Raw genomic sequence first — 24,451 nt, 5'->3', positions numbered from 1 at the left:
CTCTACTAAATCCCCCATGAAGTGCACGTCCCCCCTCCCCCATTAATCTTTTCCCACCTGAGCTACACTGGCCTCCTCACTGTTCCTGAAACACATGCCAGGCATATTCGCCTCAAGGCCTTTGCCCCTGTGTTCCCTTGGTCTGGGGTGCTCTTCCCTCAGATCACATACGGCTGCCCCTTCTGTCAATACTATCTTCTCAGTGAGGCCTTTCCTAGTCACGTTATCTAATTTCAATCTCCCTCTTCAATCTTTCAAATCTCTTTTCCCTGCTTTTTCCGGTGCTCTTTAGCACTTATCTTACATAATATATATTTATTTATCTTAGACTATAAGCTCCATGAAGGCAGAGAATTTTGCCCTGTACCTCCAGTGCTCTATAAATACACACAAAATAAATGAATAAATGATTGAATAAATCTAAGTACCATCATAAACACTGTTCTCAGTTCTCTCCTAGTTTTACTAAAGATCTAAAACAAAAGAGAATTACTTTCTTAGGCAAAAGACTCAGTTTAACTGTAATATCACATTATTGATTATCCTTAGGTTTTCTAGATACCATGAATCACACAAGTCACATTGGGAGAATATTTTTCCTTTAAAAAATGTCCAAAAATCCATTTGGAAACACTTTAGTGTGTTTAAAAAGGACTAAACTATATATGTACTTAAAGTATACTGGTTACCCTCTAAGTGGAAATTCTACGTTACTACAGAAATTAATCATGTAGCACACAGCACTGAAGTACAAGAGAGTTTAGCAAAGGCTGCAGATTTTATAGAATATTTAAATAAAAGGCTAATTACAAATACTCAGGTTAAATAGAGTGAAATTTTGCCTTTGTTCTACTGCAAATCATTTGAACCACTCTGAACCACTGCGAATCACTCCTTTATAGTCACTATGGGTTATCACTAACAATGGCAGTGAGGATGACAAGCCAACTGCTGAAGTGAAAGCATAGTTCTTTTACAACTTACTTGGTATGCATCCAGTATACCTATTACTTGATAGGAGATTTTAGCATTTCACAGCTGTGATGGCAACTCAAACATAAGAGCAGCTGCTTTGAGACTAAGCAGATCTCAATGCAAAGCTGCAGACTCACTTGGTGTTTTGCATCTGATACATAAGATTGTACAAAGTAAACTCTGTTCTTAAAGCACCAGGATGAGCGGGTCAGTCTTTTTAGTTGTGTAAAAATATTGAAATTAAGTGACACAGAATCATGGCCTGGAGAAATCAGATATTAAAAAACAAACAGAAATGACTAAAAGTTGGACTGTATCATTATATTACAGAGGTAGGAGAGAACTTGGAGGTAACTAAATTTCCTCTATTATTAATCTTTTCACCTTTCTGTTTCTCTATCTAGAAAAAGGGAATATAGTGACTAAAGATAAGCACATAATAAAATCACCGTACTTTAAGAGGAGGAGAGGAGAAGACACGAGGAGGACGACAGGATGGTAAAAGGACAATGGGAAAGAAGTAGAACTTGGACAAGGAGAGAGTTTAGGGAAATATGGGAGGGAAAGGTAAAAATCACTGAAAGAAGGGGGAAAGACTATTTTCAGAAGGAACCTGCAAGAGTATTTTTCTCTTTTCGTGGGACTTCCTTTCAGTGTCATATTTGAGGTCAGCATTCACAGTTCCTTTGATCAACATTAACAGACAAGGTGTCCTAAGGAAAGGAAGTCATGAAAAGAAGAAAGCAGGAAAATAGTAAAGGAGAGGTTAATGAAAAGAAGTGTTCCTGGCATTAAAATAACCTGCCAAAAGTCCCCAAATCTTCCAAGACAGATAAAAAGATACCTGATGCATTGAAGAAAAAAACGGGTGACTGAAATAAGTATTTACAACCTACCAAAAATTAAACAGCACACAAATTGGGATTATATGACAGGGACTTGGTTAATAGGTTCGGTAGAAATATAAATGGGGTATTGCTATAAAAAAACAAAGAGGGGTCGGCCCCATGGCCAAGTGGTTAAGTTCCCACGCTCTGCTTCAGCGGCCCAGGATTTCGCTAGTTTGAATCCTGGGCGTGGACATGGCACCGCTCATCAAGCCATGCTGAGGAGGTGTCCCACATGCCATAACTAGAAGGACCCAAACTAAAAATACACAACTAGGTACCGGGGGGCTTTGGGGAAAAAAGGGAAAAACAAAATCTTAAAAAAAAAACAACAAAGAACAAAAGAGGATATCCACTTTTATCAATGGGAAAGATAGGACACACTGGAAGAAACCATAAAAAACACTGAGCAGCCGGTCCAGTGGCACAGTGGTTAAGTTCACACGTTCCGCTTTGGCAGCCTGGAGTTCGCCAGTTCGGATCCTGGGTGCAGACATGGCACTGCTTGTCAAGCCATGCTGTGGTAGGCGTCCCACATATAAAGTAGAGGAAGATGGGCACGGATGTTAGCTCAGGACCAGTTTTCCTCAGCAAAAAGAGGGGGATTGGCAGCAGATGTTAGCTGAGGGCTAATCTTGCTCAAAAACAAAACAAAACATTGAGAACTCCCAGATGGACTTCACAAACAATTAAGCAAAATTCAGTTTCTATACTACTTTTTAATTGACTCTAGATCAAAAGGACAGAGCAATGTTAAGAGATCTGGAATGTGTGATTAAATTATGGAAAGACAAAGCTGGAAAACATTTTTATGAGGAACGGAATTAATACGATTTTAGTACAAATGGGAAAACCTCAGACAGCTGGCAATTCAGAAGAAAAGTTTTTGTTTTTAACACTAATAAAAGAAAAGCCATTCAAAGTGATCTGAAGTAAAAGCATAAGACCAAGTATGCATGTTGCCTATAAAAGAGTTACATGAACACAAGGTGAAGTGGGGAAAAAGACAAAGTTCTGGTGGATAGTGGGGGACACAGGGAGGTGGGGAGTCCAGCTAAGCTTGAAAGACTAAAAAATTCATTAATAATATTTGGGGAAAAAGACTTAGGTATTCAAAAGACATGAAATACTTGGAAGGAAGCCCTGGTATATATGAAATTCCTCTTTAGAGTAGGATGACTTTAAGCAATTCGATGAGCTTCTCAAAGGCTTAGGTTTTATATTGTTTTAGTCTCTTTGGAACAGCATCAGGGTATCTGCCATACTTAATGCATAAAAACTCTTCTATGGAAAAGACCAATGATGTCATGTGTCCAGGCTGATGATGTAATTTGTAATTTGCTTCTTCCTTCTCCAACTATCTTTAAGTTGGTTTTAAGGGTTCATTAGCATTCTTAACAAAGAGCCAGAGAGTGAACTGAAGAAAGCAAATAAAATGAAATTTCAAATCTGTCACTTTCACTACTCGTTAACATCTCTGGGAAAAGGCTGAATGAATGTCTAACGGGAAAATGTTTAATTAACTGCAGATTTCACATATATTTACTAAAGTATACCCTGTCCCAATACCCCCGGGGAACCTAATACAGGATTTATTCTTTCAGAAATAAATGTCAGGAAGAAACTATCAGGATAGGACACACAAAAAGTTCACCCAAATACGGAAACACCTTCCCCACTAAATTTAAAACAAAGCAAACACCCACACTGCTGCCAAATGCTCTGAAAATAGCAGTCATGAGTGATCAGAACTTGAGAAGGAGAAAACGTGGACAAGCGAAATAGTGCATTTCTACTAGTAACTACATCTAAAATCTAACTGTAAATGAGGCTACAGGTCTAGGCACCTAATGCTACCATATGAGGTCCAGTTTGTAGAAACAGAAATGAAAACCTTTTCAGAGGACAATTCATCAACACATTAAGAGCTTTACAAATGTGTTGATCATTGGTCCAATCACTTTACATGTAGGAATTTAATCTCTAGAAATCACCAGAGATAAGCACAAACTCTTATGTACAGTAATGTTCAATGAATCAGTCAGCGACAGATGATGAATTCTGGAGTCACACAGACCTGAGTTCCAGTCCCAGTGCCAAAGCTACCACTCACAGCCCTGAGACTTCAGTTAAGTCTCCCAAGTTCTCTGGGCCTCAATTTCCCCATTTGTAAAAATGAGGTTACCTATCTTTTATCAAGTATAAATAGATAATCTATGTACTACACGCATTGCCTGGCACATGATAAATGGCTGCTACTGTTACTATCCTTAAAATATTATTTACAGGAGAAAAAGGAAATAAAAGCTCAAATTTCAACAAGAAAATAGTTATATAACCATAAATTTGCGGTGTGTTTATACATACACAGTATACCAAAGCAAAATATTGTGCACCTATTAAAAAACATATTTCACAATAATAAGTAATGACTTCAGGAATGCTGAAGTTATATAAAACGAATGTTCAGCTTTATAACACTATAAATTCCCAACTGGTTTTGTTAAACACATTTAAAAAAGACATGGGTTAACTTATTTTATTATTTTGGATGCTCTGTAGATATATAACCTCTGAATATCTGGATTATATTACAGGCAGCTTGCATTGTAGCTCTTACTTTTCTCAGTTTTCCAATTTTTCTACAATGAGCATACACTACTAATGAATAAATTTTCTAGTCAGAAAAAAGTATTATAAAAAGACAAGCTTGGGACCGGCCCTGTTGTGTAGTGGTTAAGTCCAGCACACTCTAATTTAGCAGCCAGAGTTTGCAGGTTCTGATCCCTGGTGTAGATATAAACCACTTGTCAAGCCATGCTATGGTGGCAACCCACATACAAAACAGAGGGAGACTGACACAGATGTAAGCTCAGGGCTAATCTTCCTCAAGCAAAAAAAAGAGGAAGACTGCCAACAGATGTTAGCTCAGAGCAAATCTTCCTCACCAACAAAAAACAACAACAAGAAAAGATAAGCTTTAAATTAAGATGTGGAAATAACTTAAGAAAATTCAGTGTTCTAAATATAGAACTTGCACTTGTGAGCATTAAATAAGTAAAACAGGTAGCACATTTTATTATGGTCAACAGATTGCTAGAAAATGGCTAACATATGCCAAATGATAAGCATTTATTTTAAAGGATGTACAAATATACGTGCAAAAGCAGGTGATCTAACACTGAGAACAAAAAAATCTGAACTGTTAACAACTTGTATGCAAGAATGCTGCCTACCTCATAGGGGCTCTTTCTACGGGACTTGTGTACTCACAAATCAGGCTTTGTTAAGCCCCCAAAAAGCATTCCAAGATAAAATAAGTTAATCTCACACCAGGGAACTTGGCTCTAAAGAAGCTACTTTGTGGGACAGGAATACTGTTTTGTTCCTATAAATAATTTATTAGAAATGCATTACAATCAAAGGTAAAAATGCATTTCAATGAAAAAAGGAGTTTTTAAAAAAATTTATTTAAACTAAAAAACAAAAAAGGACAGTCTTTTCAACAAATGGTGCTGGAACAACTGAACATCCACATGCAACAAAAAAGAACCTTAACCCATTTCTCACAATATATACAAAAATTAATCCAAAATGGATCACAGACCTTAGTGTAAAACCTAAAAAAAAAGACTTCTAGAAGAAAATATAGGGGAAAAAAATCTTTGTGACCCTGGATTAGGCAAAGAGTTAGATAAGACATCAAAAGCATGATTCATAAAGGGAAAAAATGATAAAGTGGACTTCATCAAAATTTAAAACTTCTGCTCTTTGAAATACAGTGCTAATAGAATAAAAAGAGGGCCCGGCCCCGTGGCTGAGTTGATAAGTTCTCGAGCTCCGCTGTAGGCAGCCCAGGGTTTCGTTGGTTCGAATCCTGGGCACAGACATGGCACCGCTCATTGAGCCACACTGAGGCGGCATCCCACATACCACAACTAGAAGGACCCACAACTAAGAATATACAACTATGTACCTGGGGGCTTTGGGGAGAAAAAGGGAAAAAATTTTTAAAAATCTTAAAAAAAAAAAAGAATAAAAAGATAAGCCACAGATTGGGAAAAAATATTTTCAAATCTAATAATCTGATAAAGGACTTGTACCATAATATATAAAGGACTCTCAAAATTCAATAAGAAAATAAATTCAATTTTTAAAAAGTAGGCAGGGCAGACACTTCACCAAGCAAGATATATGAATGGCAAATAAGCACACAAAAAGATACTCACACATTATTAGTTATGGGGGGAAATGCAAATTAAAGCCATAATAAGATACCACCAAATACCAATTAGACTGGGAGATGGGGAAACTGACAATTCCACGTGCTGGTGAGGATGCAGAGTAATTAGAACTTTCAAACACTGCTAGTGGGAATCTAAAATAATAAAGCCTCCTTTTAAAACAACTTGGCAGTTTCTTACAAAGTTAAACATACATTAAGCATATAATCCAGCAATCACTCTTTGGTATACTCAAGAGAAATAAAAATTTATTTTCATACAAAAATCTATACACAAATGTTTAGAGTAGCTTTATTCACAATTGGCAAAAACTAGAAATAATCCAAATGTCTTTAAACTGGTGAATAGGTAACATACACCCATACAGTGGAATACTACTCAGCAATAAAAAAAAAAACTACTAATACACACAAACAACATGGATAAATCTCAAATGCACTATACTAAATGAAAGAAGCAGATTCAAAGGCCTCATACCACATGATTCCATTTTTACAGCATTCTAGAAAAGTCAAAACTACAGGGACAGGGAAAAAAAAAATCAGTAGTTTGCCAAGCATTAGAAGTAGAGGGTGGAGTTGACCATAAAAGGCACAAGAGAATTTTGGGGTATAGGGGGAACTGTTCTATAGTCTGACTGTAGTGATGGTTACGAGACCACATGTATTTGTCAAAACTTGGAACTGTACATTAAAGAGGGTGAATTTTACTGTATGTAAATGATAATTTAATTTTTTAAAAAGGCGTTACATACCGATGCTACAATTAAAATACAACAAAAGGGTAAGAAGTATAAAGCAATGGTTTCCCTCCACTCTGTACTTTATAAATACAAAAGGATCACTGTTAATTTCCATAGTACCTTGCCCAGAGGAAACTTAGTTCTTGCACTGATATTCACAATGATCACATCATAAATAATCTCAATGATAGGGCTGATTTCAACGATAAGATTCATGATTTGGACCAACAAATTTGAATAACAGTTTCATTAAAATAGCAGGAGAAATGGCAACACTTAGAAAAAGCCCTTTCAGTCTAAAAGGCTTTAGTTTAGGCCTACCTTCGGCACTATTTGTGAAAGCTGCTGGACCTCCATTGCGTCTATTTCTTCCCCTGAGACTGACTGGGAAGTTTTGGAATACAATCCCAGACGACTAGCTAAAGTGAAATGGGAGAGAAAATATAATTAACCAATGGGGTTTGCTTGACAGGCTAGTCAACATAATGCTCACCTAATATGACATGTTATCCACTCCCTTTTTATGTATAAAATATCTTTATATCAAGAGATCGCATGACAAACTACTGGTAAGACAAAACTATCTGGGTTGGTAAGTAGTCTGGAGTTTTCTGTTTGACTGTTTTATATATTTTTAATTTAAGAATACAGTTTTCACAATTTAGCCCACCATACCTAAGAACTGAAACAAGGCCAATCAGGTTCCACTCAGCAGCTCAATTTTAATGAAGACAGAGTACATTTTAAGTAAAATATCCAAAGCCAGACAAAATGGTGGTGGATCTGTGGTAATCACGTGGTTGTATATAAATGAAAATAAATGTTGATAAGCTTTTCTAGGTATAATCTTCCCAACAATGTTCTGTTTCTAGTGTCATACTCTTCTTAGGTAACGTAAAGTGTGAAACTCCTGTCCCAGTCTCTCTCCACGTTAATAAAATCAGAATTAATGGACTTTTGCAAACTGTTTAAATTTATCAGTATGAATTATAGTTTATAGGCTCTGGGAGATTAACTTTCATATGCATTTTTTTTACTTATACTTAAGGCAATCTGAAATGGCAGTCAAACAACATAAGCATATATATGATGAGACAACAGAAATATAGAAACAAGCTATATTTTCGCTCAAATTAGGTACAAGTTTGCTTTAAAAAGTATACGCAAGTTGAAAGGGAAAACTAAATGTCATTTTTTCTTTCACATTCATGATCTAATGCTTTTATCTGTCAGCATGGTGGATTATGAGGTTAAAATAAACAACTATCCTTTTGTGTATAAAATACATATGTGATTTCATAATGATTTAGTTACACATTTTCAATTACTAGTATTACTTTTTAAACTAAATTTTGCCCACAATTTTATATAGGGTTTGAGCAAACAAAAGAGTTAATTTTAATTGTATAATCTCAGTATTATGTAAACACACTTCATATCTAATGGTTCACAAAACTATGCACTGCAGTAATTTAAGAAAAACTATCAAAAACAAAAGGAAGCAGCCTAGTTATACCGATTGCAATTGCAGTCTCCTGTGAGTCTCCAGTAATCATTTTTATCGATACTCCTGAGGCAATAAGTGTTGTAACAGCTTCTTTCACACCAGTTCTAGGAGGATCAATGATTCCCACCAGGCCAAGAAATGTCAGCTGTCCCAGTTCAGGACCAGAAGCCAAAGCAAGAACTTAGGAAATAATAAAATCCAAAAAGGTAAATGTGAGTCACAAAAACATTAGAATTTACTTGACAAAAGCTGGAGACAATAACACCTCTCAAATAAATCATTTAAGATTATAATGTCATTGTAGTTATATAATCTTTAAAAACCAAAATTATTACATGCTAAGGCATTAGAGTTTAATGGTTCTAGATATGAGGATGCTTTAAGCTATTAAAAATTAAAAGCAATAAGAATAAAGAACTGTTAAGCAGAGAAGGCCAAGTGAGGAGTAAAAAGAATATTTTCACTTAGTAACCACATACAGCTCCTTTCAACACAACCTACTGGCTCTTTAGAAAATACAATCAATTATCTGGAGAAACTATAGGTTTGCTGAGATTTAAAGTCCTTTTAAATAGACACCTTTCAAGGTGGCTTCTACTAATGTATCTTCATCTTTCTATTTTATAGGTCTCCAGAACAATTCCATAGCTCGAAAAGAAGGCTACATTAATTAATTAACTATACACAACACGTAACAATTTTGTACATGACAAACCCTGGGAAATAAAGTTAATCTGTAAAGTGATTGTAAAACCACTAATACCAACGATAGTTTGGATTCTTTTACTCTTTACATAACATTAACAGGTATCTTATTTGTAAAATTGGTTTTCTAAGAGTATATAAACAACATCACCATATCATTATTTATAGTTTCCTGTCATCCCTGGGCACTTAAGATACAGCACAAAGTACTATTCCTTTCCAAATACCATTTATATGATAAATGAGTCTCAGAATTCTGGAACCTCTGGTAGCTGTCTTATGAGCCAAAGGGATATCCACCTGGGATAGTATTACACTGAACGACTCTCCGAAGAGAAAACACAAAAAAAGTACACAAACTAAACATATGTATCTCATGGAGAAACTAAAAAGTCTCAGAGAGATCATGGGAAGTATCAATTCTTATTCAAGCAGAAGGTATGGAGAATTAGATATATTTGGAAAACCAAGGTTAGAGGCAAATAACTTCTATTTTTCCCCTGTAAGAATCATATACCTAACTATTCCTGTAGATGTGGGCCCCAAAGGCTTTCACCCTGGAAGGAATGAGCACTTGACAGTCCCTCATGTTGGAACAGAGACAGACAGCAACAGAAGGGGACAGTGAGTATCAATTTGTGTGTCAACAAATCCTAAGAAAGGGAGATCAGCTCTTGGCACTCAGTGGAAGGGTGGTATCAGCCTAGAGGTTAGAATCCCATATTTATTTATTTGTTTGCTTCTTTAGCACAAATGAAGATCTAGCGCTAATGTTTGCGACAAGGGTAAGGTAGACCTTTGTTATGTGGAGGGTCACAGACTAAAACATAAAAAGACACTCAATTTCAAAATTAAGGACCACATACATTTTAAGAGACTTAAGTTTTACAGATGCAAGATAAGTACTTATCAAGTTAAACTGAAAATCTTTCTGTTCTTCATTATGGTAATTTCAGGGGGAGGAGGAAAACAGAGCACAGGGAGAGGAAGAGGAAAAGACATACAGCAAAAGACAAAGAACCAGAGTGCCTCCCAAAGCCCTGGGAAACACCCGATTGTTTCCCTGCTACCAACTCTGGTCTATTTAACGATGTTACAACACCAAAGCACACATACACAAACCTCCACAATCCTTCAGACGAAGAGTTAGTCAAAATTAAAAAGTGTCAAACCTCCAATACAAAAATTAAGGAAAAAGGGAGTGCATATCAGACCTTTAAGACTTCTTGAGAGTCTCTAAATCCAAGGCAACTCTGAAACCCTCCTGCTGTGAGCTGCTAAGAATAACAAAACTCTGCCCTCACATAAAGCCACAAGGATACCTTTATAAACCTAGCTTACTATGAGAGCAGAAGTCCTGCAAATCTATCCAAATGTTTTATACCCACAGAAAGCCCTTAAGTGAACCATCAATAAGAATATTTTTCGCATAACTCGTTTCCTCCTCCCAGGAATTGAAGTGTTCGACTTCCAGTTTGTAAAAATAATAAAATTAAGGAAGCCAACTCTTCCAATTTCCTTGAGAGGGACTACATAAGTACATATATTCCCCGCAAGCCAAGTATGGCCCTGACCTCTGCCTCTTCAATCCTACACATGGTGCCCTAGGAGAAGTGGCCTGAGCATGTGTGCAGAGCAGATCCTCTCTCCCCACACTGTTCAGGTCAGCAACATATACACAAGCAGAACCTGGGGACTTCCTTACCTCTCTGGTGAACAGCAAGGGAAGGAAGTCAGCAGATGAGGAACAAGTAAGCAATTACCTTAGTTTAAGGACAAATTAGAGGCTTAAGACTTCAATATTTAGGAAAGTATTTTAGATTTATTAACAAATAAGACAGTCAAAGTGATGAAATAAGGAAGTAACATCACTTCACTTCTATCCACCTCCCTTCTCAAAAGATAAATTTGTCTAAAATAAAATTTCTGTCACCTACTCAAAGACCACTGCAGGTCTCTAAGAAGAGTTCATATTTTGCTACATTCCCAACTTCCCATGTTTTGAGGGCCAATTAGCCAACTAAAACATAACACTTCTCAAACGGCAGGGCTCCACAAAGCCCAGAAGAGAGTTGGACAGCTCAGATGTGAAGCACAAATTTATCTGTAGTTAAAAGAATACCGTCTTTTTACCTTTCCACTCTAGGGGACTATGCTGAAATGGCCTTACCTCTGAGCCCTGCTGAGCCCATTCGTGCCTTCTCTTGTTGGTACAGATCTCTCTGCTGCTGGGTGAGTGTCAAGGTCTGCTCTTTGCTCTGGTATGTAGTACAATACTTAATCACCTGTTCATAAGCACCCTTCATAAAACAAATCTCTGGTCTGTCCTAAGAAGAAAAAACACAGCAAATAAATTGAAGTTAATTTCAACTTGTACATATCTGCCACTGGAATCCAAAAACAAGTGGCATGCAATACCCAGGGAAGTTACTCAAGCCTAAGGATGTGAGTAGCACTTAAACTCTGCAGATTAAAAGTTCATATTTGGGAGCTTTCTGTACTCTCGATAGAAAACAGTATCTACTCCCTACTCTCACCCACACACACTGAAGGCAATGCTACACTAAGCCCCGGATTAGGCACTCTGAGATTTGGGGAGAGGCTCACAACATAACAGGGAAAGCAAAGAGATCTAACATCAGCCCACAGGCAATGGTTCAGGCTTTCTATAGCTATTATACACATACATGTGATCCCATTTAATTCTCACAACCACCTTGTACTTATGGGTATTGTCAGACTTTTTCTTTTTTTATCCTAGTAAAGTAATATACAAAAGCTTACAATGAAATTCTGTAGGTCCCTGCCCAACCTTCTCACCTCTAGTCCTACTCCACAGAAACAAATCAATTTTAAGGTTTTTTAGCTGTTTTCTCTGGTATTTATCTCCACATTTTTAAATACATTTATACTGCTACTTTTTCACTTATCAATTTTATACACTGTCTATTGTGACAGGTGATAGCCTGGCCATCCCCACTAAATATTCCTCCTCTCCCCACCTTTATAATATAGTTAAAGCAAAATTTGTCAGTACCCTGTTCGCCTTATGACTCCTCACTGCTGTGCAAAGCGGTAGTCACTGGGACAGTTCAGAGACATTCCAGTTCTCTTTGCAGGCACATGGTAGGAATGTATGCCCCCCACTTTGAAGTCAGCTGGGACTTGCTTTGGCCAATAAATATGAGCAGTACTTGTACTGCTAAATGGAACTTTAGTGCTAAACGGAACTTTAGCACTAAACGGAAATTTAGGAACCAGTTCAAAATGTGCTATTCCTGTGGCCCTGCTTTGACAGTGTGTCCTCACACTGAGACAGAGCTTCCATCTGCCTGGGCCCCCAAGTAACTAGCAGGCAGATATTAGGGGACAGAGAGGCAGGAGGAAGGCATGATGCTGTTTCCTTGGCCTACATAAATCAAATACATTTCTTTTCCCATTCAAGTTTTATCTTTTGTAAAGTTAATAACTGCCTCTTCTTTTATTTGCTTAGTTTTCTTTATACCTATTACTAATTACTCCCGATACAGCCCTTCTCAATGATGTTTTTCACATGACCAAATTAGCAGGTAAGCTGTCATTCCCATATTATTACTGAAGACCTGTCTCCTTGAGTCTTGTTCTCCTTTCCTTCACTAATTTGAGTTGGCTGATTTCTAGGTCTGCTGCATGACTGGTATCCAACAACTTCCCTTCACCTCTACTCTGGGGATTTCTTTCACCTCTCCCCTGGTTACAACTCACTGGGTTCTAAGTCGTCCTTTCTTAGTTTATTTTTTTATCTTGGAATAATATCCACCAGGGCCCTTCTAAGAAAAAGTGTGTGGGATATACATTTTGAGACTTGGAGTGTCTGAAAACATTTTTATTCTATCCCTACACTTGTAAATTCAGCTGGGAGTAAACTTCCTCTCATTTGACGGCCTTCCTCTATCATCTTCCAGCCTCCGGGGCCCAGTGTTGCATTTATAAGCCATTTAATTCCTAAGCCTTTGTGTATATATAATCTCCCCCGGCCCTCCTTCCTGCCCCAAAACCACTGGAAGCTTTCGGAATGCTCCGTGTGTCCTCAAATTTCTCTATTACGGGCCTTGTGTTTATCTCCTCACCCCGCCACTCTGAGCGGCTGGTGGGCAATTTATCCTAGAAGCTTAAGTCTTTCCCCTGGAAAATTTTCTGATGTTATTTGATAAAATCTTCCCAATTTCTGTTCTCTACTTCCTGTTACCACTATTAGGTAGATGTTGGATCTCCTTTATTTACTTTCTGAGTTTCATACTTTATCTTTTATACTGTCCACCTGTTTGATTTTCTACTTTCTGATAGATTCCTTAACTTTATTTGAAAACGTTCTATTTGTAAAGTATTTTGTTGTTATTTTGCTATGGTCTTTGGAAATTTTCTTCAGCATCCACCATTATCTTTGTTTCTCTGAGACCCCTTTCTCTTGGTTTGGTCTGTGTCTTTCACACTGAAGACTTTCCCCAAATATCTAGCAATCCCTGAGTGTTCATTTACATTCAAGACTGAAGCAACTAAAGGTCCAGCAGCTCCAAGGGCATTGGCAGAGTGTATCAACTTGTGGCCCTTGCCGAAGGGTGATGAGATGAAGCCCAGGAGTAGGTAAGCCCTACCACGAACAAAGAGCTTAGTCAGGGATACTCTGTATTGTTGGAATCTCGCTAGGACCAGTCTGCTTCTCTAAACCTCATCAGTCTTCTGACTTAGAGAATGAGGGTAGGGAGATACCTACCTGCAGGAATTCTGAGAAGGCAGAGTTATGGCCTAGCAGCTTACACTTTAGGATAATCACTTGCCTTAATCACCCTGTTTTCAGTCTTAAGCCTTAATTCTGCCTTCCACTCTCTTCCCCAAGATGAATTTTTGATATTCTACAGGGGTGAAGAATGACTAATGGTCTGGCCTCAAAAAACAGAAAACGTACTTGGAAGAGTTCTATTGGTTCCTTACTCAATTTCAACCTGACTTCCTGTTTTTAGCCCTATGCCTTAGTCCCTGATATCTGTCAACCTGGAGCCTTTCCCATACTTCTCTTTTTTAGTTTATATCTTTTATTTGTTGGTTGTCATTTTGGTAGCTTCCAGCGAAAGAACAGAGATAAATGCATATTGTCACGTTCAAATGAAAGTCCTCTAAAGACAAACTATTTGAGCCACTGGGGTTGTTTTTAAATTGGAAAGTTGGCCATATCTATGCCGGGCTGATCTCTTCTGTATCCTGAGTCACGTCAGTGGGTTTGGGTTTTATTAGTTACATTGCTTGGTTTTGTTAATCTTCAGGTCAACAAATAGGAAGAATAACCACACCAATCTTTCCGAACTTATATCCTGCCACTCCCTATCCCCCATTCCCAAAATGGAGAAGATTCAATGTACAACTTCCAAATGTACACCTTTGGTGAAGTTAGATTCAAAATTGCTGAAGTCAAATCATTAAACTTTACATGAGCCATATTATCTTGAAATGCTGTGTGATCGTATATAAAATGTAAGGAAACAGACCTTCCAAATAAACTCATATAGGTATTCATACTATATAAGTATATCGTCAAGGGACATCAACTAAAAATTATCTAACTCTAATGCAATTTTTGAAAGCTTTACATCGCAAGGTTTAAGTGACAGTCATTTTATTTTTATAGTTTCATTTTTAATTCTCTCTCTTGCCAGGAGTTTATAAAATTTCCTTTAAAGATTAAACAGGAATCTTTTTCCCCTCATGAACAGAGTTCCTGGCAGACTTCTACTCACAATGTTGACCATCTTGGCCTTTTTTTTTTTAAATCTGTATGTTTCCTATTTATAATGGGTGAGGGGGAATTCTCTCACTCGTTCCTGTGTACAGAGATATAACTGGTTTCAAAGTGTTTGCTCACAGATGAAAACACATAAACAATTATGAGTTCCTAATAAAGGAAATGTAAAAATAACAAATATGTATTTTCAAGGGCAAAGTAAGTTTAAACATCAAGGTGGTAATAGCAACTATGAGTGATATAATTATAACTGTAGATATCTAATAACTCTTATTACACTGTGTAAAAATTTCTAAAACACCCAGGAACAAGGTAGTAGCTTGAACTATCAGTGCATGTCAATTTGCCACTTGGTAAGCTGGATCAACTAACATGAATTATACACATTTGGTAACCACTTTTCCACAAAATAAAGTAGCTTTGTTTGTTCTGAAGACAAGACATTCCTTCAGTGAAAGAACACAGATCAACAACAGACAATCAGCAGAGACTGTCATCAAGAACAAAAAAGATGTTAAAGGAATCTGATGTCAGGGGCCAGCCCCGTGGCCAAGTGGTTAAGTCTGAACTTTCTGCTTTGGCAGACCAGGGTTCACCAGTTCAGATCCTGGGCACAGATCTATGTGCCGCTCATTAAGCCATGCTGTGACAAGATCCCACATAGAAGAACTAGAATGACTTACAACTAGATATTGGGGCTTTGGAGAGGGGAAAAAAAAGAAAAAAGGAAGATTGACAACAGATGTTAGCTCAGGGCCAATCTTCCTCATTAAAAAAAAAAAAAGAAAGAAAGAAAGAAAAAAAAGAATCTGATATTGCAGGCTCTAAGAGACTGAGGCCAGGCTCAACTCGTTTAAGTTGTTTGCTCACACAGCAAAACTGAAGAACCTATGCATGAATTAAAACATAAGAATAACAATGGATGAGTGTACTATAAATCACACACTTTAAAGCAACAGGTCTCATGTTCACTGACTGTTTAAATCTAAAGGTGAATAGTAAATGAAAAATAGTCATCTATGCTAAACAAGATATAGTAAGTATTCTTTAAATGAAAGGATACCTGCTGTGTTCGGTGTACACACTTAACAGCCATCCACTTTTGCTCAGAGCTAAAAGGATATTCAGCTTTTCTGATATAGTCCTGTTGAAGTCCATCAAGACCCATCTATATGGCACAAAAACAAAGTTAATTCTCACTGACATGTGACTATTTTTTCCTTTAACAAAGAACAAAGGTAATAACTTGCAGCTAGTCTAGTTACAGATACCTGGATTATTTTTCAAATAATGGTGATAGAATAGCAGTGCTCCATCCATATATACTGTATTTCTCTGAACAGCAACACAAATGTTCAACACGAAAGCCTGGGTATATAGATACAGTCTAAGGCACGCTACCTGGCCTGTATGTAGACCAGATTTTCAATACTGAATATATTAAAATCTCTACTGGCTCAAATTCTGGAAGAAAGCAGGATACAAATAAAGGTACCCCAGCAACACTGAGCATGTACTTTTATAATCAATAGAAGCTTCAGGTTCAATTCCTCTCTTCTTAGGGATTCAAATCTATCTTGCCTGTTGTTATCTTATTCCCTTATACCCTACCACTTGATAGTCTGACTACCAATGTCATGTAGCTGTTCTCTCTCCCAATACCCTTTGCATTTTCCTTCAAATATTCATAAATACTTTCTCAAACTACCCAAAAACCTAGTTTATTGCTTTTTGTTATCTTTTAAAACATGTTCAGGCTCTTCTTCCTGTCTTTCAAAGGTCCTCCAGAAACCCACCATACACCCAATTAAAATCCTCTGAGTTACTCAAACTCCTTTCATTTTATTCAGGTTAACCAATTCATAAGCCACAATCCATTCTATGCTTATGTATTCCTCCATGCTTTTATTCTTATTCTTTCCCTAGCTTATCTCCTATCTAAATCCTTCCTATCCTTCAAAGCCCAGATCCTAAGTCTGAATTTCCATTGTTTTTACATGTGGCTCAATGTTTAGGACTTAATTGTCTACTATCTTGGTCGACCTTTTCTTTGTTCCAAGCACTTCGGTGTCAATGCCCTACCTAAAATGTGAGGTCCCCCCATAAGGATGTGGTTCACACTCCTATCCCTCAAAGAGATGATTATGTATAACACAGTAAATATGCGTTAACAGATACTTCTGAATATCTTTTAAAAAGCTATACTATGCTATTTTAGTTACAAGAAGAAGAAATGATAAAGAAATGTAGCTTTCTGTTAAGGAAACATATACATTCTAAAAATATGAATTTTATTTTATTAAATTAAATGTTATAACAACCTACATTTCTACATTGGATCTCAATTCAAGCAAGCTCATTTAGAGACATCCTGTTTCACACAAGTCTCAAAGCTTTCTAAGACTGCTCTTAAAAGTAGGAATTTTATTTTTGTTATGGGAGTGACAGACTGGACTTTTAGGTTTCTCATTTAATCAAATGTAGGACTCAGGAGAAGAGGAGATCAATTGGGATCAATGAAAGAGTCACTGAGAACAGCACCCCATCTCCCCACTACAAATTCTAAGTCTACACTCATTTTAAGAAATTGATAACAGAGGGAAAGGGAAGACTGGAAAAAGAAAAGCTATCTCTTGTGATGGCCTTAATATCTTTACATGGAAATATTAAAGAATATTGCCTTTTCCTCATTTGAAAGTTAGTATTTATCAGCAATTACACACATTTATAAACATTTTCGCACAAAATTCTAAATTTTATGGAAGACGGAAACACTTCTTCATAAGAAGAAATGGATCACTGGTCATTAGTTTGTATCTTGCATGTAAGGGATAGAGTTACACTGAAAAAGCTCTATGCTCTGTATTTCCAGGAAGAATAAAACTGGTTCACAAAAGGCAGTAAAAACAATGAAATATTATGAGTCTTCTTCACTCTACATCTAAAAACCAGTAATAGTGAAATTTATGGCCTCACATTCTCTTGTGAGGATGATGTCTCATATGCCAAAGAACAGAGATCAGGCACATACCTTCATTGCAAGAGCAATTAAGGCTCCTTCCGTTGGCTTTCCCATTAGAGTGTTGTTTCTAATTACAGCATCATTGCACACACAGCCTGCCTAAGAGAAATATACATAAACTATGAAGCCATCACTGTGTCCTAATTCATTATGAAGAAAGTCACCTTCTTAGAGTATAAAGTATTTACCTCAACTATTCTGCTAACAGCTGGGTTATAGAATCCATGAACGACATCACCATCAACAATTACTTCCCCAAACGGATTGTAGCCAACTCCAGTAACCTAAGGAACATAAAGTGGGGTCAGTAATACAACCAGTAGACAGTGACAATGCTTATGAAAACCGAAAACTATGATGAGTTGTGTTCAATTCATTTTACACATCATGATAGTTAGCGTGTAGACCTAGAAAAGCATTTGTTTGTCTAAAAGAATACTTAAAAAAAGAATATAGATTTTAATTTTTACCACAATGATAAACCTATAGTTAATTATAATAAAAATTAATTATATTAACTAATAATTATAATAATGTATAGTATATTTTACAGAGAAAGACTATAATTGCTAGTATAATATAATCTTACATTGTTTCCACTTATGATATTCTATTAAAAAAAGGATAAACCATGAAAATTTCTATACATAAGTGAGCTTAAATTTATATAACAATCTATTTATATAACATAATACACTTTGCAAAGAATTCAAATCCATTACCGCATCTATCATTCAAGACAAACCTGTGACTTAGACAAAAGCAGAACTCTTTTTGCAAATATGCAGGCTCAGAGACATTAAGTGATTTACTCTAGTGCTTACAAACTACTTTAACATAGCATATTATATGTCAATTTTAAAAACTGGAAAGTAGAAACAAGCCAGATATTTATCCCATATAGCTAAAACAAACCAAGCCAAACAAAAGCTAAATTTCACAACAAAAATAAGACATCTTAGAAATTAACAAATGGTTAATGCTTGACATATACACTTACGGGCTAAAACAAAAGAGAAATTTACATACCCTACCTTCCATACACGGACCATATATGGACATATAATCCCAATGACCCTTCTGAGTCATCCAGAAAAGGTACATTCAACAACACAGCACTGGGTATCCTTAACCATATGTAACACTCTAAATATCAATAGTCTTATTTTAAGGCCTATGTAAAATGAAATTAAATAAACCTAAGTACAACTTCTGTCAATTTCTCTAATGCTTACTTTGCTCAGTGAATTAGCTATAAATACATTTTAAAATACTATAATGATAAGTAGTGCTAATGAACATTCCAGCCAGAAATCCTGCCAAGACTAAGTGAGATTGGGACTTATCCTCACTCAGCTTCAAAAATAAACAATGCACATCCACTGACATGCACTTAAGAAACTGCCAATACATTATTTTAAATAAAGTAACTCATCATTCATTTATTCTTCCAACAAGTTTAATACTATGAGGCAGGTCCTGTGTCAGACAACACAGTTCCTGCCCAGTAAACTTACAGTATAATGCAAAGAGGGACAGAAAATTTTCCCTGAGCTAAGGACTAAGAGGTATAGAGTGCTATGAAAACATATAGCACAGGGCCAGTTCTGGGTGGTCAGCAAAGCTTTTCTGAAAAATTAGGGTTGGAACTGAGGTGCAAAAGATGAAGAGGCATTAGACTGTCCTAAGCAGTGAGAACAGCAGCAAAGGTTCTGGAGCAGAAGGAATTTTGTCACACTGAAAGAACCATGGCCAGTGTATTTGATACACAGCAAGCAAAGGACAGCATATGAGGCTGAAGAAGGAAATAAGGGATAGACTATGTAGGGCCTTGAGATGTCACACTTTGAGATCCTGGTCACAAAGGAAAGCCACTGCAGCATCTTAACTTAGGGAGTGACATGGTCAAAATTCGGCTGTAAAAGATCCCTCAAGCTGTGTACAGAGCACGGACATCCAGAGTTCGGTAACGAATGGATGTAGGGGTGATGGAAAGAGAGGTGCCATGGAGGATTCAAAGTTTCTGGACTGTACAACTGGAGCATACAAGTGCAATAGGATCAAGATTTGGTAGAATCACATGGGAAGGAAAAAGCTCTGTTGCTGACTAATTTACAGCCCTTCCGAAGGTAAGACACTGGAATCATTAGGAATGTTAAACACCAAGTTTCTTATCAAAGGAATACTGCCATTAAGGAAAACATCTATAGAGTACCTCAGCATGCACACCGTCTGAAGTAAATATGTGAGTAACAGTCATTTCATTCTTCGTCAGTGTTCCAGTTTTATCTGAACAAATCACATTACAGCAGCCTAAAGAATAAATCATTTTGTGTCACCAAGAGAGTCAGGGAGAAATACAAGTTCACACTTGAAAACAAATCAAACTCTGGAAGCCTGTCCTGCTTCTCCGAATGTTGTACAAATCAAACTCGTTATTATTGCTTCATCATAAGGTAGTTTCTGAAATTAAAATTAAAAATTAGATACTGATAAATGTTGACTTTTTCTTATTTACTTACAGTTAAATTTCTACAAAGCTACTCAACAATAGCTTTATATGGTAATTTTATATAATACATTTTCTAGAAAGTTTCAAAGGTACCAAAATAGAACCCATATAATTTTTTTAGTCAGCATTTTAAGGTATTTTGCCTTCCCAATATTAAAATGTAAATCAGAAATTAAATTCAACATTTTTGGATTCTTAAATTTAAAGAAGTTTCAAACCATACGGAAAGTTATCGCAATGTTCATACTGCAAATAAAGTTATAGCAATATTGTGTATTTATTGTTCTTATCAGCAAATTCAACTTAAGTATGACATTTTAGGATCTATAATTATCAATTATCTTCCTTGAGATGTCAAAAGAAAAAAGTTCCATTAATTTTCCCCTAAGGTTTCATTTGTTACATGGATTTTTTTTTTGTACATGATTTAAGCATTAGAACATTCCATGATGCAGAAAGACTTCTCTCAAAGTCCCCTGTTCTGAGTGATATGCTATGTGATATGATATGATTTTTAATTACCTTTTTGGGTTGTTATAACCATACTCAACATTGCCACAAGCCAAATACCACCATGCAAACCTCTAGGACAAAAAACTGTAAAATCTAAAGATGATTCGCCATTGATGTAAACAAATACATCACTGCATAAGTATGCTCTTACCACAGACTTACCCAGAGTTTCAACAATAGGCAGTTTTTTCACAATGGCCCTTTTCTTCACCATTCTCATAACACCAAGGGCTAAAGTCACTGTGACCACAATGGGAAGACCTTCAGGAATTGCTGCTACAGCCAAACTGTAACCAATATATACAGAGTATTGAAGTATAAACTAAACAGCACCCACGGCAATAATTTCAGTTGGCTGTTACTTAAAATAGAGGCTAAAAAAATGCAAAATTAATACTGTAAGCACCCAAAAATGGCCTCAAAAGGAAGGGAAAGTTGATTAACATTTACTAGACACTTACTAACTGCCAGGTTAAGCATAGTGGTTAAAGAATACAGATTCTGATGTCAGACTGCCTAAATTTATACACCTAGCTTCACCAATTTTTACCTGTATTATCCTGAGCTATTATTACTCCACCTCTGTAGTTTAGTTTCCTCATCTAAACTAAACAGGTGTTCAGACAAAAATATGTACAGGAATATTAACAGCAGCACCATTCACAATAGCCAAAAGATGGAAACAGCCCAAATGTCCATCAACTGATGAATGGGAAATTGTGGTATAACAATACAATAGAGTATTATTCAGCCATAAAAAGGAATAAAGTACTGATACATGCTACAACATGGATGAACCTTGAAAATGTTATGCTAAGTGAAAGAAACCAGTTACAAAAGGACACACATACTGTGATTCCATTTATACGACCTATCAAGAATAAGCAAATCCAGAGAGACAGAAAGCAGTTTAGTGGTTGCCAAGCACTAGGGAGAAGGAATAATGGGGAGTGACTGCTTAAGGGTGATGGAGCTTTCTTTTGGGGTGATGAAAACATTCTGACACTAGAGATAGTTGCACAACATTCTGAAACTATTTATCTCACTGAATTATATACTTTAAAATGGTAAATTTGGGGGGTGGCCTCATGGTGTACTGGTTCACCATGCTCTGCTTTGGCAGGCTGCATTCACAGGTTCAGATCCTGGGTGTGGACCTACACCACTTGTCAGCCATGCTGTGGTGGTGACCCACATACAAAATGAAGGAAGACTGGCACAGATGTTAGCTCAGGGCAAACCTTCCTCACCAAAAAATATAAACTAAATTAAATGTTAAATTTTATAGTATGTGTCTTTTATCACAACAAAAAAATTAATTACTTCACTGTTTCCCTTTGTAAGATAAAAAAATTCAAATTAAATCTCTATTTTTCATCCCATTCCAAGTATTATCTCTTGACTCTACTACAGATAAGGACATAAGCATTCCTATTCTTCATTTGAACACCATTCCCTCTGCTACTTCTACTTCCCAAATTCTGTTACCTACTTTTGCTTTAGCATGATCTAATTTAATATCATTAGCACCCTGTTCTATAATCATAATTAACTTTTTCATGCTTTATTCACAGGTTGATTCTACAAGTTGAAAGCCAACGAATAACATTTATAATACCCCTGGCTAAACAGTATACACTGAAGAGTCAAGAAATACATGCTATCATTAACATTTGCTTCTCTCTTTTGAAATATTCTAAGTTGAAAGAGAATCCTCTTTTCTTATGCTTCCATTAACTGTCACTATATCAGGAAAAATAGGCATCATCATTTACAATCTAAATCCAGTGGACCTTTTCATTATTTTATACTTAAGTCATGTTATAAATAATTTGCAGAGGAATAAAATGGATTGTGAAAAACTTCATTACAAGTTTTCATTTGAATTTTAACCCCAAACTATATTCCTGGATTTGAAGGTATATATATATATATCTATGATGATGATGATGATGACCACAATACATATATGTGAAATGGGTGACATCCTTTAGACGCAATTAACTGCTCATCAATTGTCATGAATGAACCTGTAACAAATTCACCTCATAAATATTGATTTGAAATTTAAAATACATTTAAAACAGGTTATAGGCTTATCAATTCTGGTTCTTCTTTTCATATTTGTTTCTTCAAAGCACAACGCTTCTGAAAATGCTGATGGTTCGTAACTATTTAAAGGAGGATACGCATCTTCTTTGAAACATAACTGCAAAACATTTTCATTTTTAGATTTATAAACACCAATTACAATGGTGAAACCAATGAAGTTTTTCATTTCTATATCATCTATTTCCTTTTAATCACCTTTATATTCATACTGTCCTTTAGCATTTCTCCACTTAAAAATGGTATGAAGTAAATGTTGGTAAACAAGTATCATAAAAGATGAAAGAATACCATCATACAGTCTTTTAGCAAAAAGAGGTGGTCCAGGTTCTTGATGGAAAACATTGCATGATTAATTCCTTGTTATAGAATGACTAACTGGAAGAGAATACCTGTCCTCCTCTTTTTGTCCTTAGAAATAAACTGTTCCTCATTGATGCAGGAGTTCGAGAAAATCTAGAGCATCAGCATCTAAGGATTCCCAGTGTTGAAATTTCACTTATATGATTCAATTTCACCCTCAACTTTAAAGCCTGCAGGGGTTGTCTCTTTTCATTCATCTTCTGGTTTGTCTAATAACTGCAAAAATTCTTCTGTCAATTATTCTTTGCCCTTATGGTGGAAAACAAAAAATTCTGAATTCTCAACTTCGCTGAATGAAAAACAAAAAAAAACTACAAAGAGTGTGTTCTCCAAACTTCTTTTATACCTTCTTAAATAATGATGTAATACTTTGGGCAACATAAGAGAATAGTAATGATCTACTTTATTATTATATCAACATTTTAAGTGGTTCCATCATTCTTCTTTCTTATAGTTTTACTCATTTTTAGCACAATTAAAAATAATTGTTAAAATAATTGTGCTAGAGTAATGAGATAGCAAAATGTTCAAGACATAGGAATAATAAGGTCACTAAAGATCTGATAATGTATTTTATATTTATAAGAGTACAATGGGTCCATATGGTAATTGCAAAATAAAATGAGTTTTATCCTCCTAAAAAAGTTTAAAAATGTTTTGTCCTTTGAAAGACCTTGAAGTAGCAATAAAAGTCATGTGTCGATCTCCACAAATAGTTAACTGCTCAAAAAAAATACTCAAAAGCTAAAAATGAGTCCAATAGGTAATACGCCAATGATCAATATCTCAAACTCAAGCTCCATTTAAAACTTATTTTATATTTAACCCAAGGCTTTTTTATACAGATTTAAGCCAAGAGCTTCAAATTGTATTTTTGTCCATTTGAGGAAAAAATATACTCCTTGACAATATCACAAATATCTTTAACTTTTTATTTATCTTACCTATTCCTTTTGATTTTTTTTAATCCATTGATTTTTGTTCTAACACTTGAACTATTACTTCCTAGGCCTACCACAGAGCTGTCATCCAGGGTTTCTTTTCCTTAGATGCCTAGGTGAGTCCCACTCCTTCTTACACGACCACACATCATTAT

At 36.0% G+C, this 24,451-nt stretch overlaps 1 protein-coding gene across 10 annotated transcripts in view; it reads right to left on the bottom strand.

Annotated features, from left to right (window-relative positions):
• ATP2C1 (ATPase secretory pathway Ca2+ transporting 1) overlaps positions 1-24,451 on the bottom strand; it is a 146,900-nt gene that overhangs the window by 26,345 nt on the left and 96,104 nt on the right. For all 10 annotated transcript variants that reach the window (XM_070493151.1, XM_044754759.2, XM_070493154.1 and 7 more), the window contains 8 exons: positions 21,046-21,170; positions 20,074-20,171; positions 18,047-18,142; positions 17,868-17,957; positions 15,900-16,004; positions 11,231-11,387; positions 8,365-8,535; positions 7,170-7,267 (listed from right to left, as the gene is read on the bottom strand). In XM_070493151.1, coding sequence (XP_070349252.1) covers positions 7,170-7,267; positions 8,365-8,535; positions 11,231-11,387; positions 15,900-16,004; positions 17,868-17,957; positions 18,047-18,142; positions 20,074-20,171; positions 21,046-21,170 — 940 coding nt within the window. The remainder of the gene's footprint in view (positions 1-7,169; positions 7,268-8,364; positions 8,536-11,230; positions 11,388-15,899; positions 16,005-17,867; positions 17,958-18,046; positions 18,143-20,073; positions 20,172-21,045; positions 21,171-24,451) is intronic.

Source organism: Equus asinus, chromosome 21 (assembly GCF_041296235.1).
Source record: "Equus asinus isolate D_3611 breed Donkey chromosome 21, EquAss-T2T_v2, whole genome shotgun sequence".
Taxonomy (NCBI): domain Eukaryota; kingdom Metazoa; phylum Chordata; class Mammalia; order Perissodactyla; family Equidae; genus Equus; species Equus asinus.
Note: the sequence above shows the minus strand (reverse complement) of the source record. Positions and strands in the feature narration are given on the sequence as shown.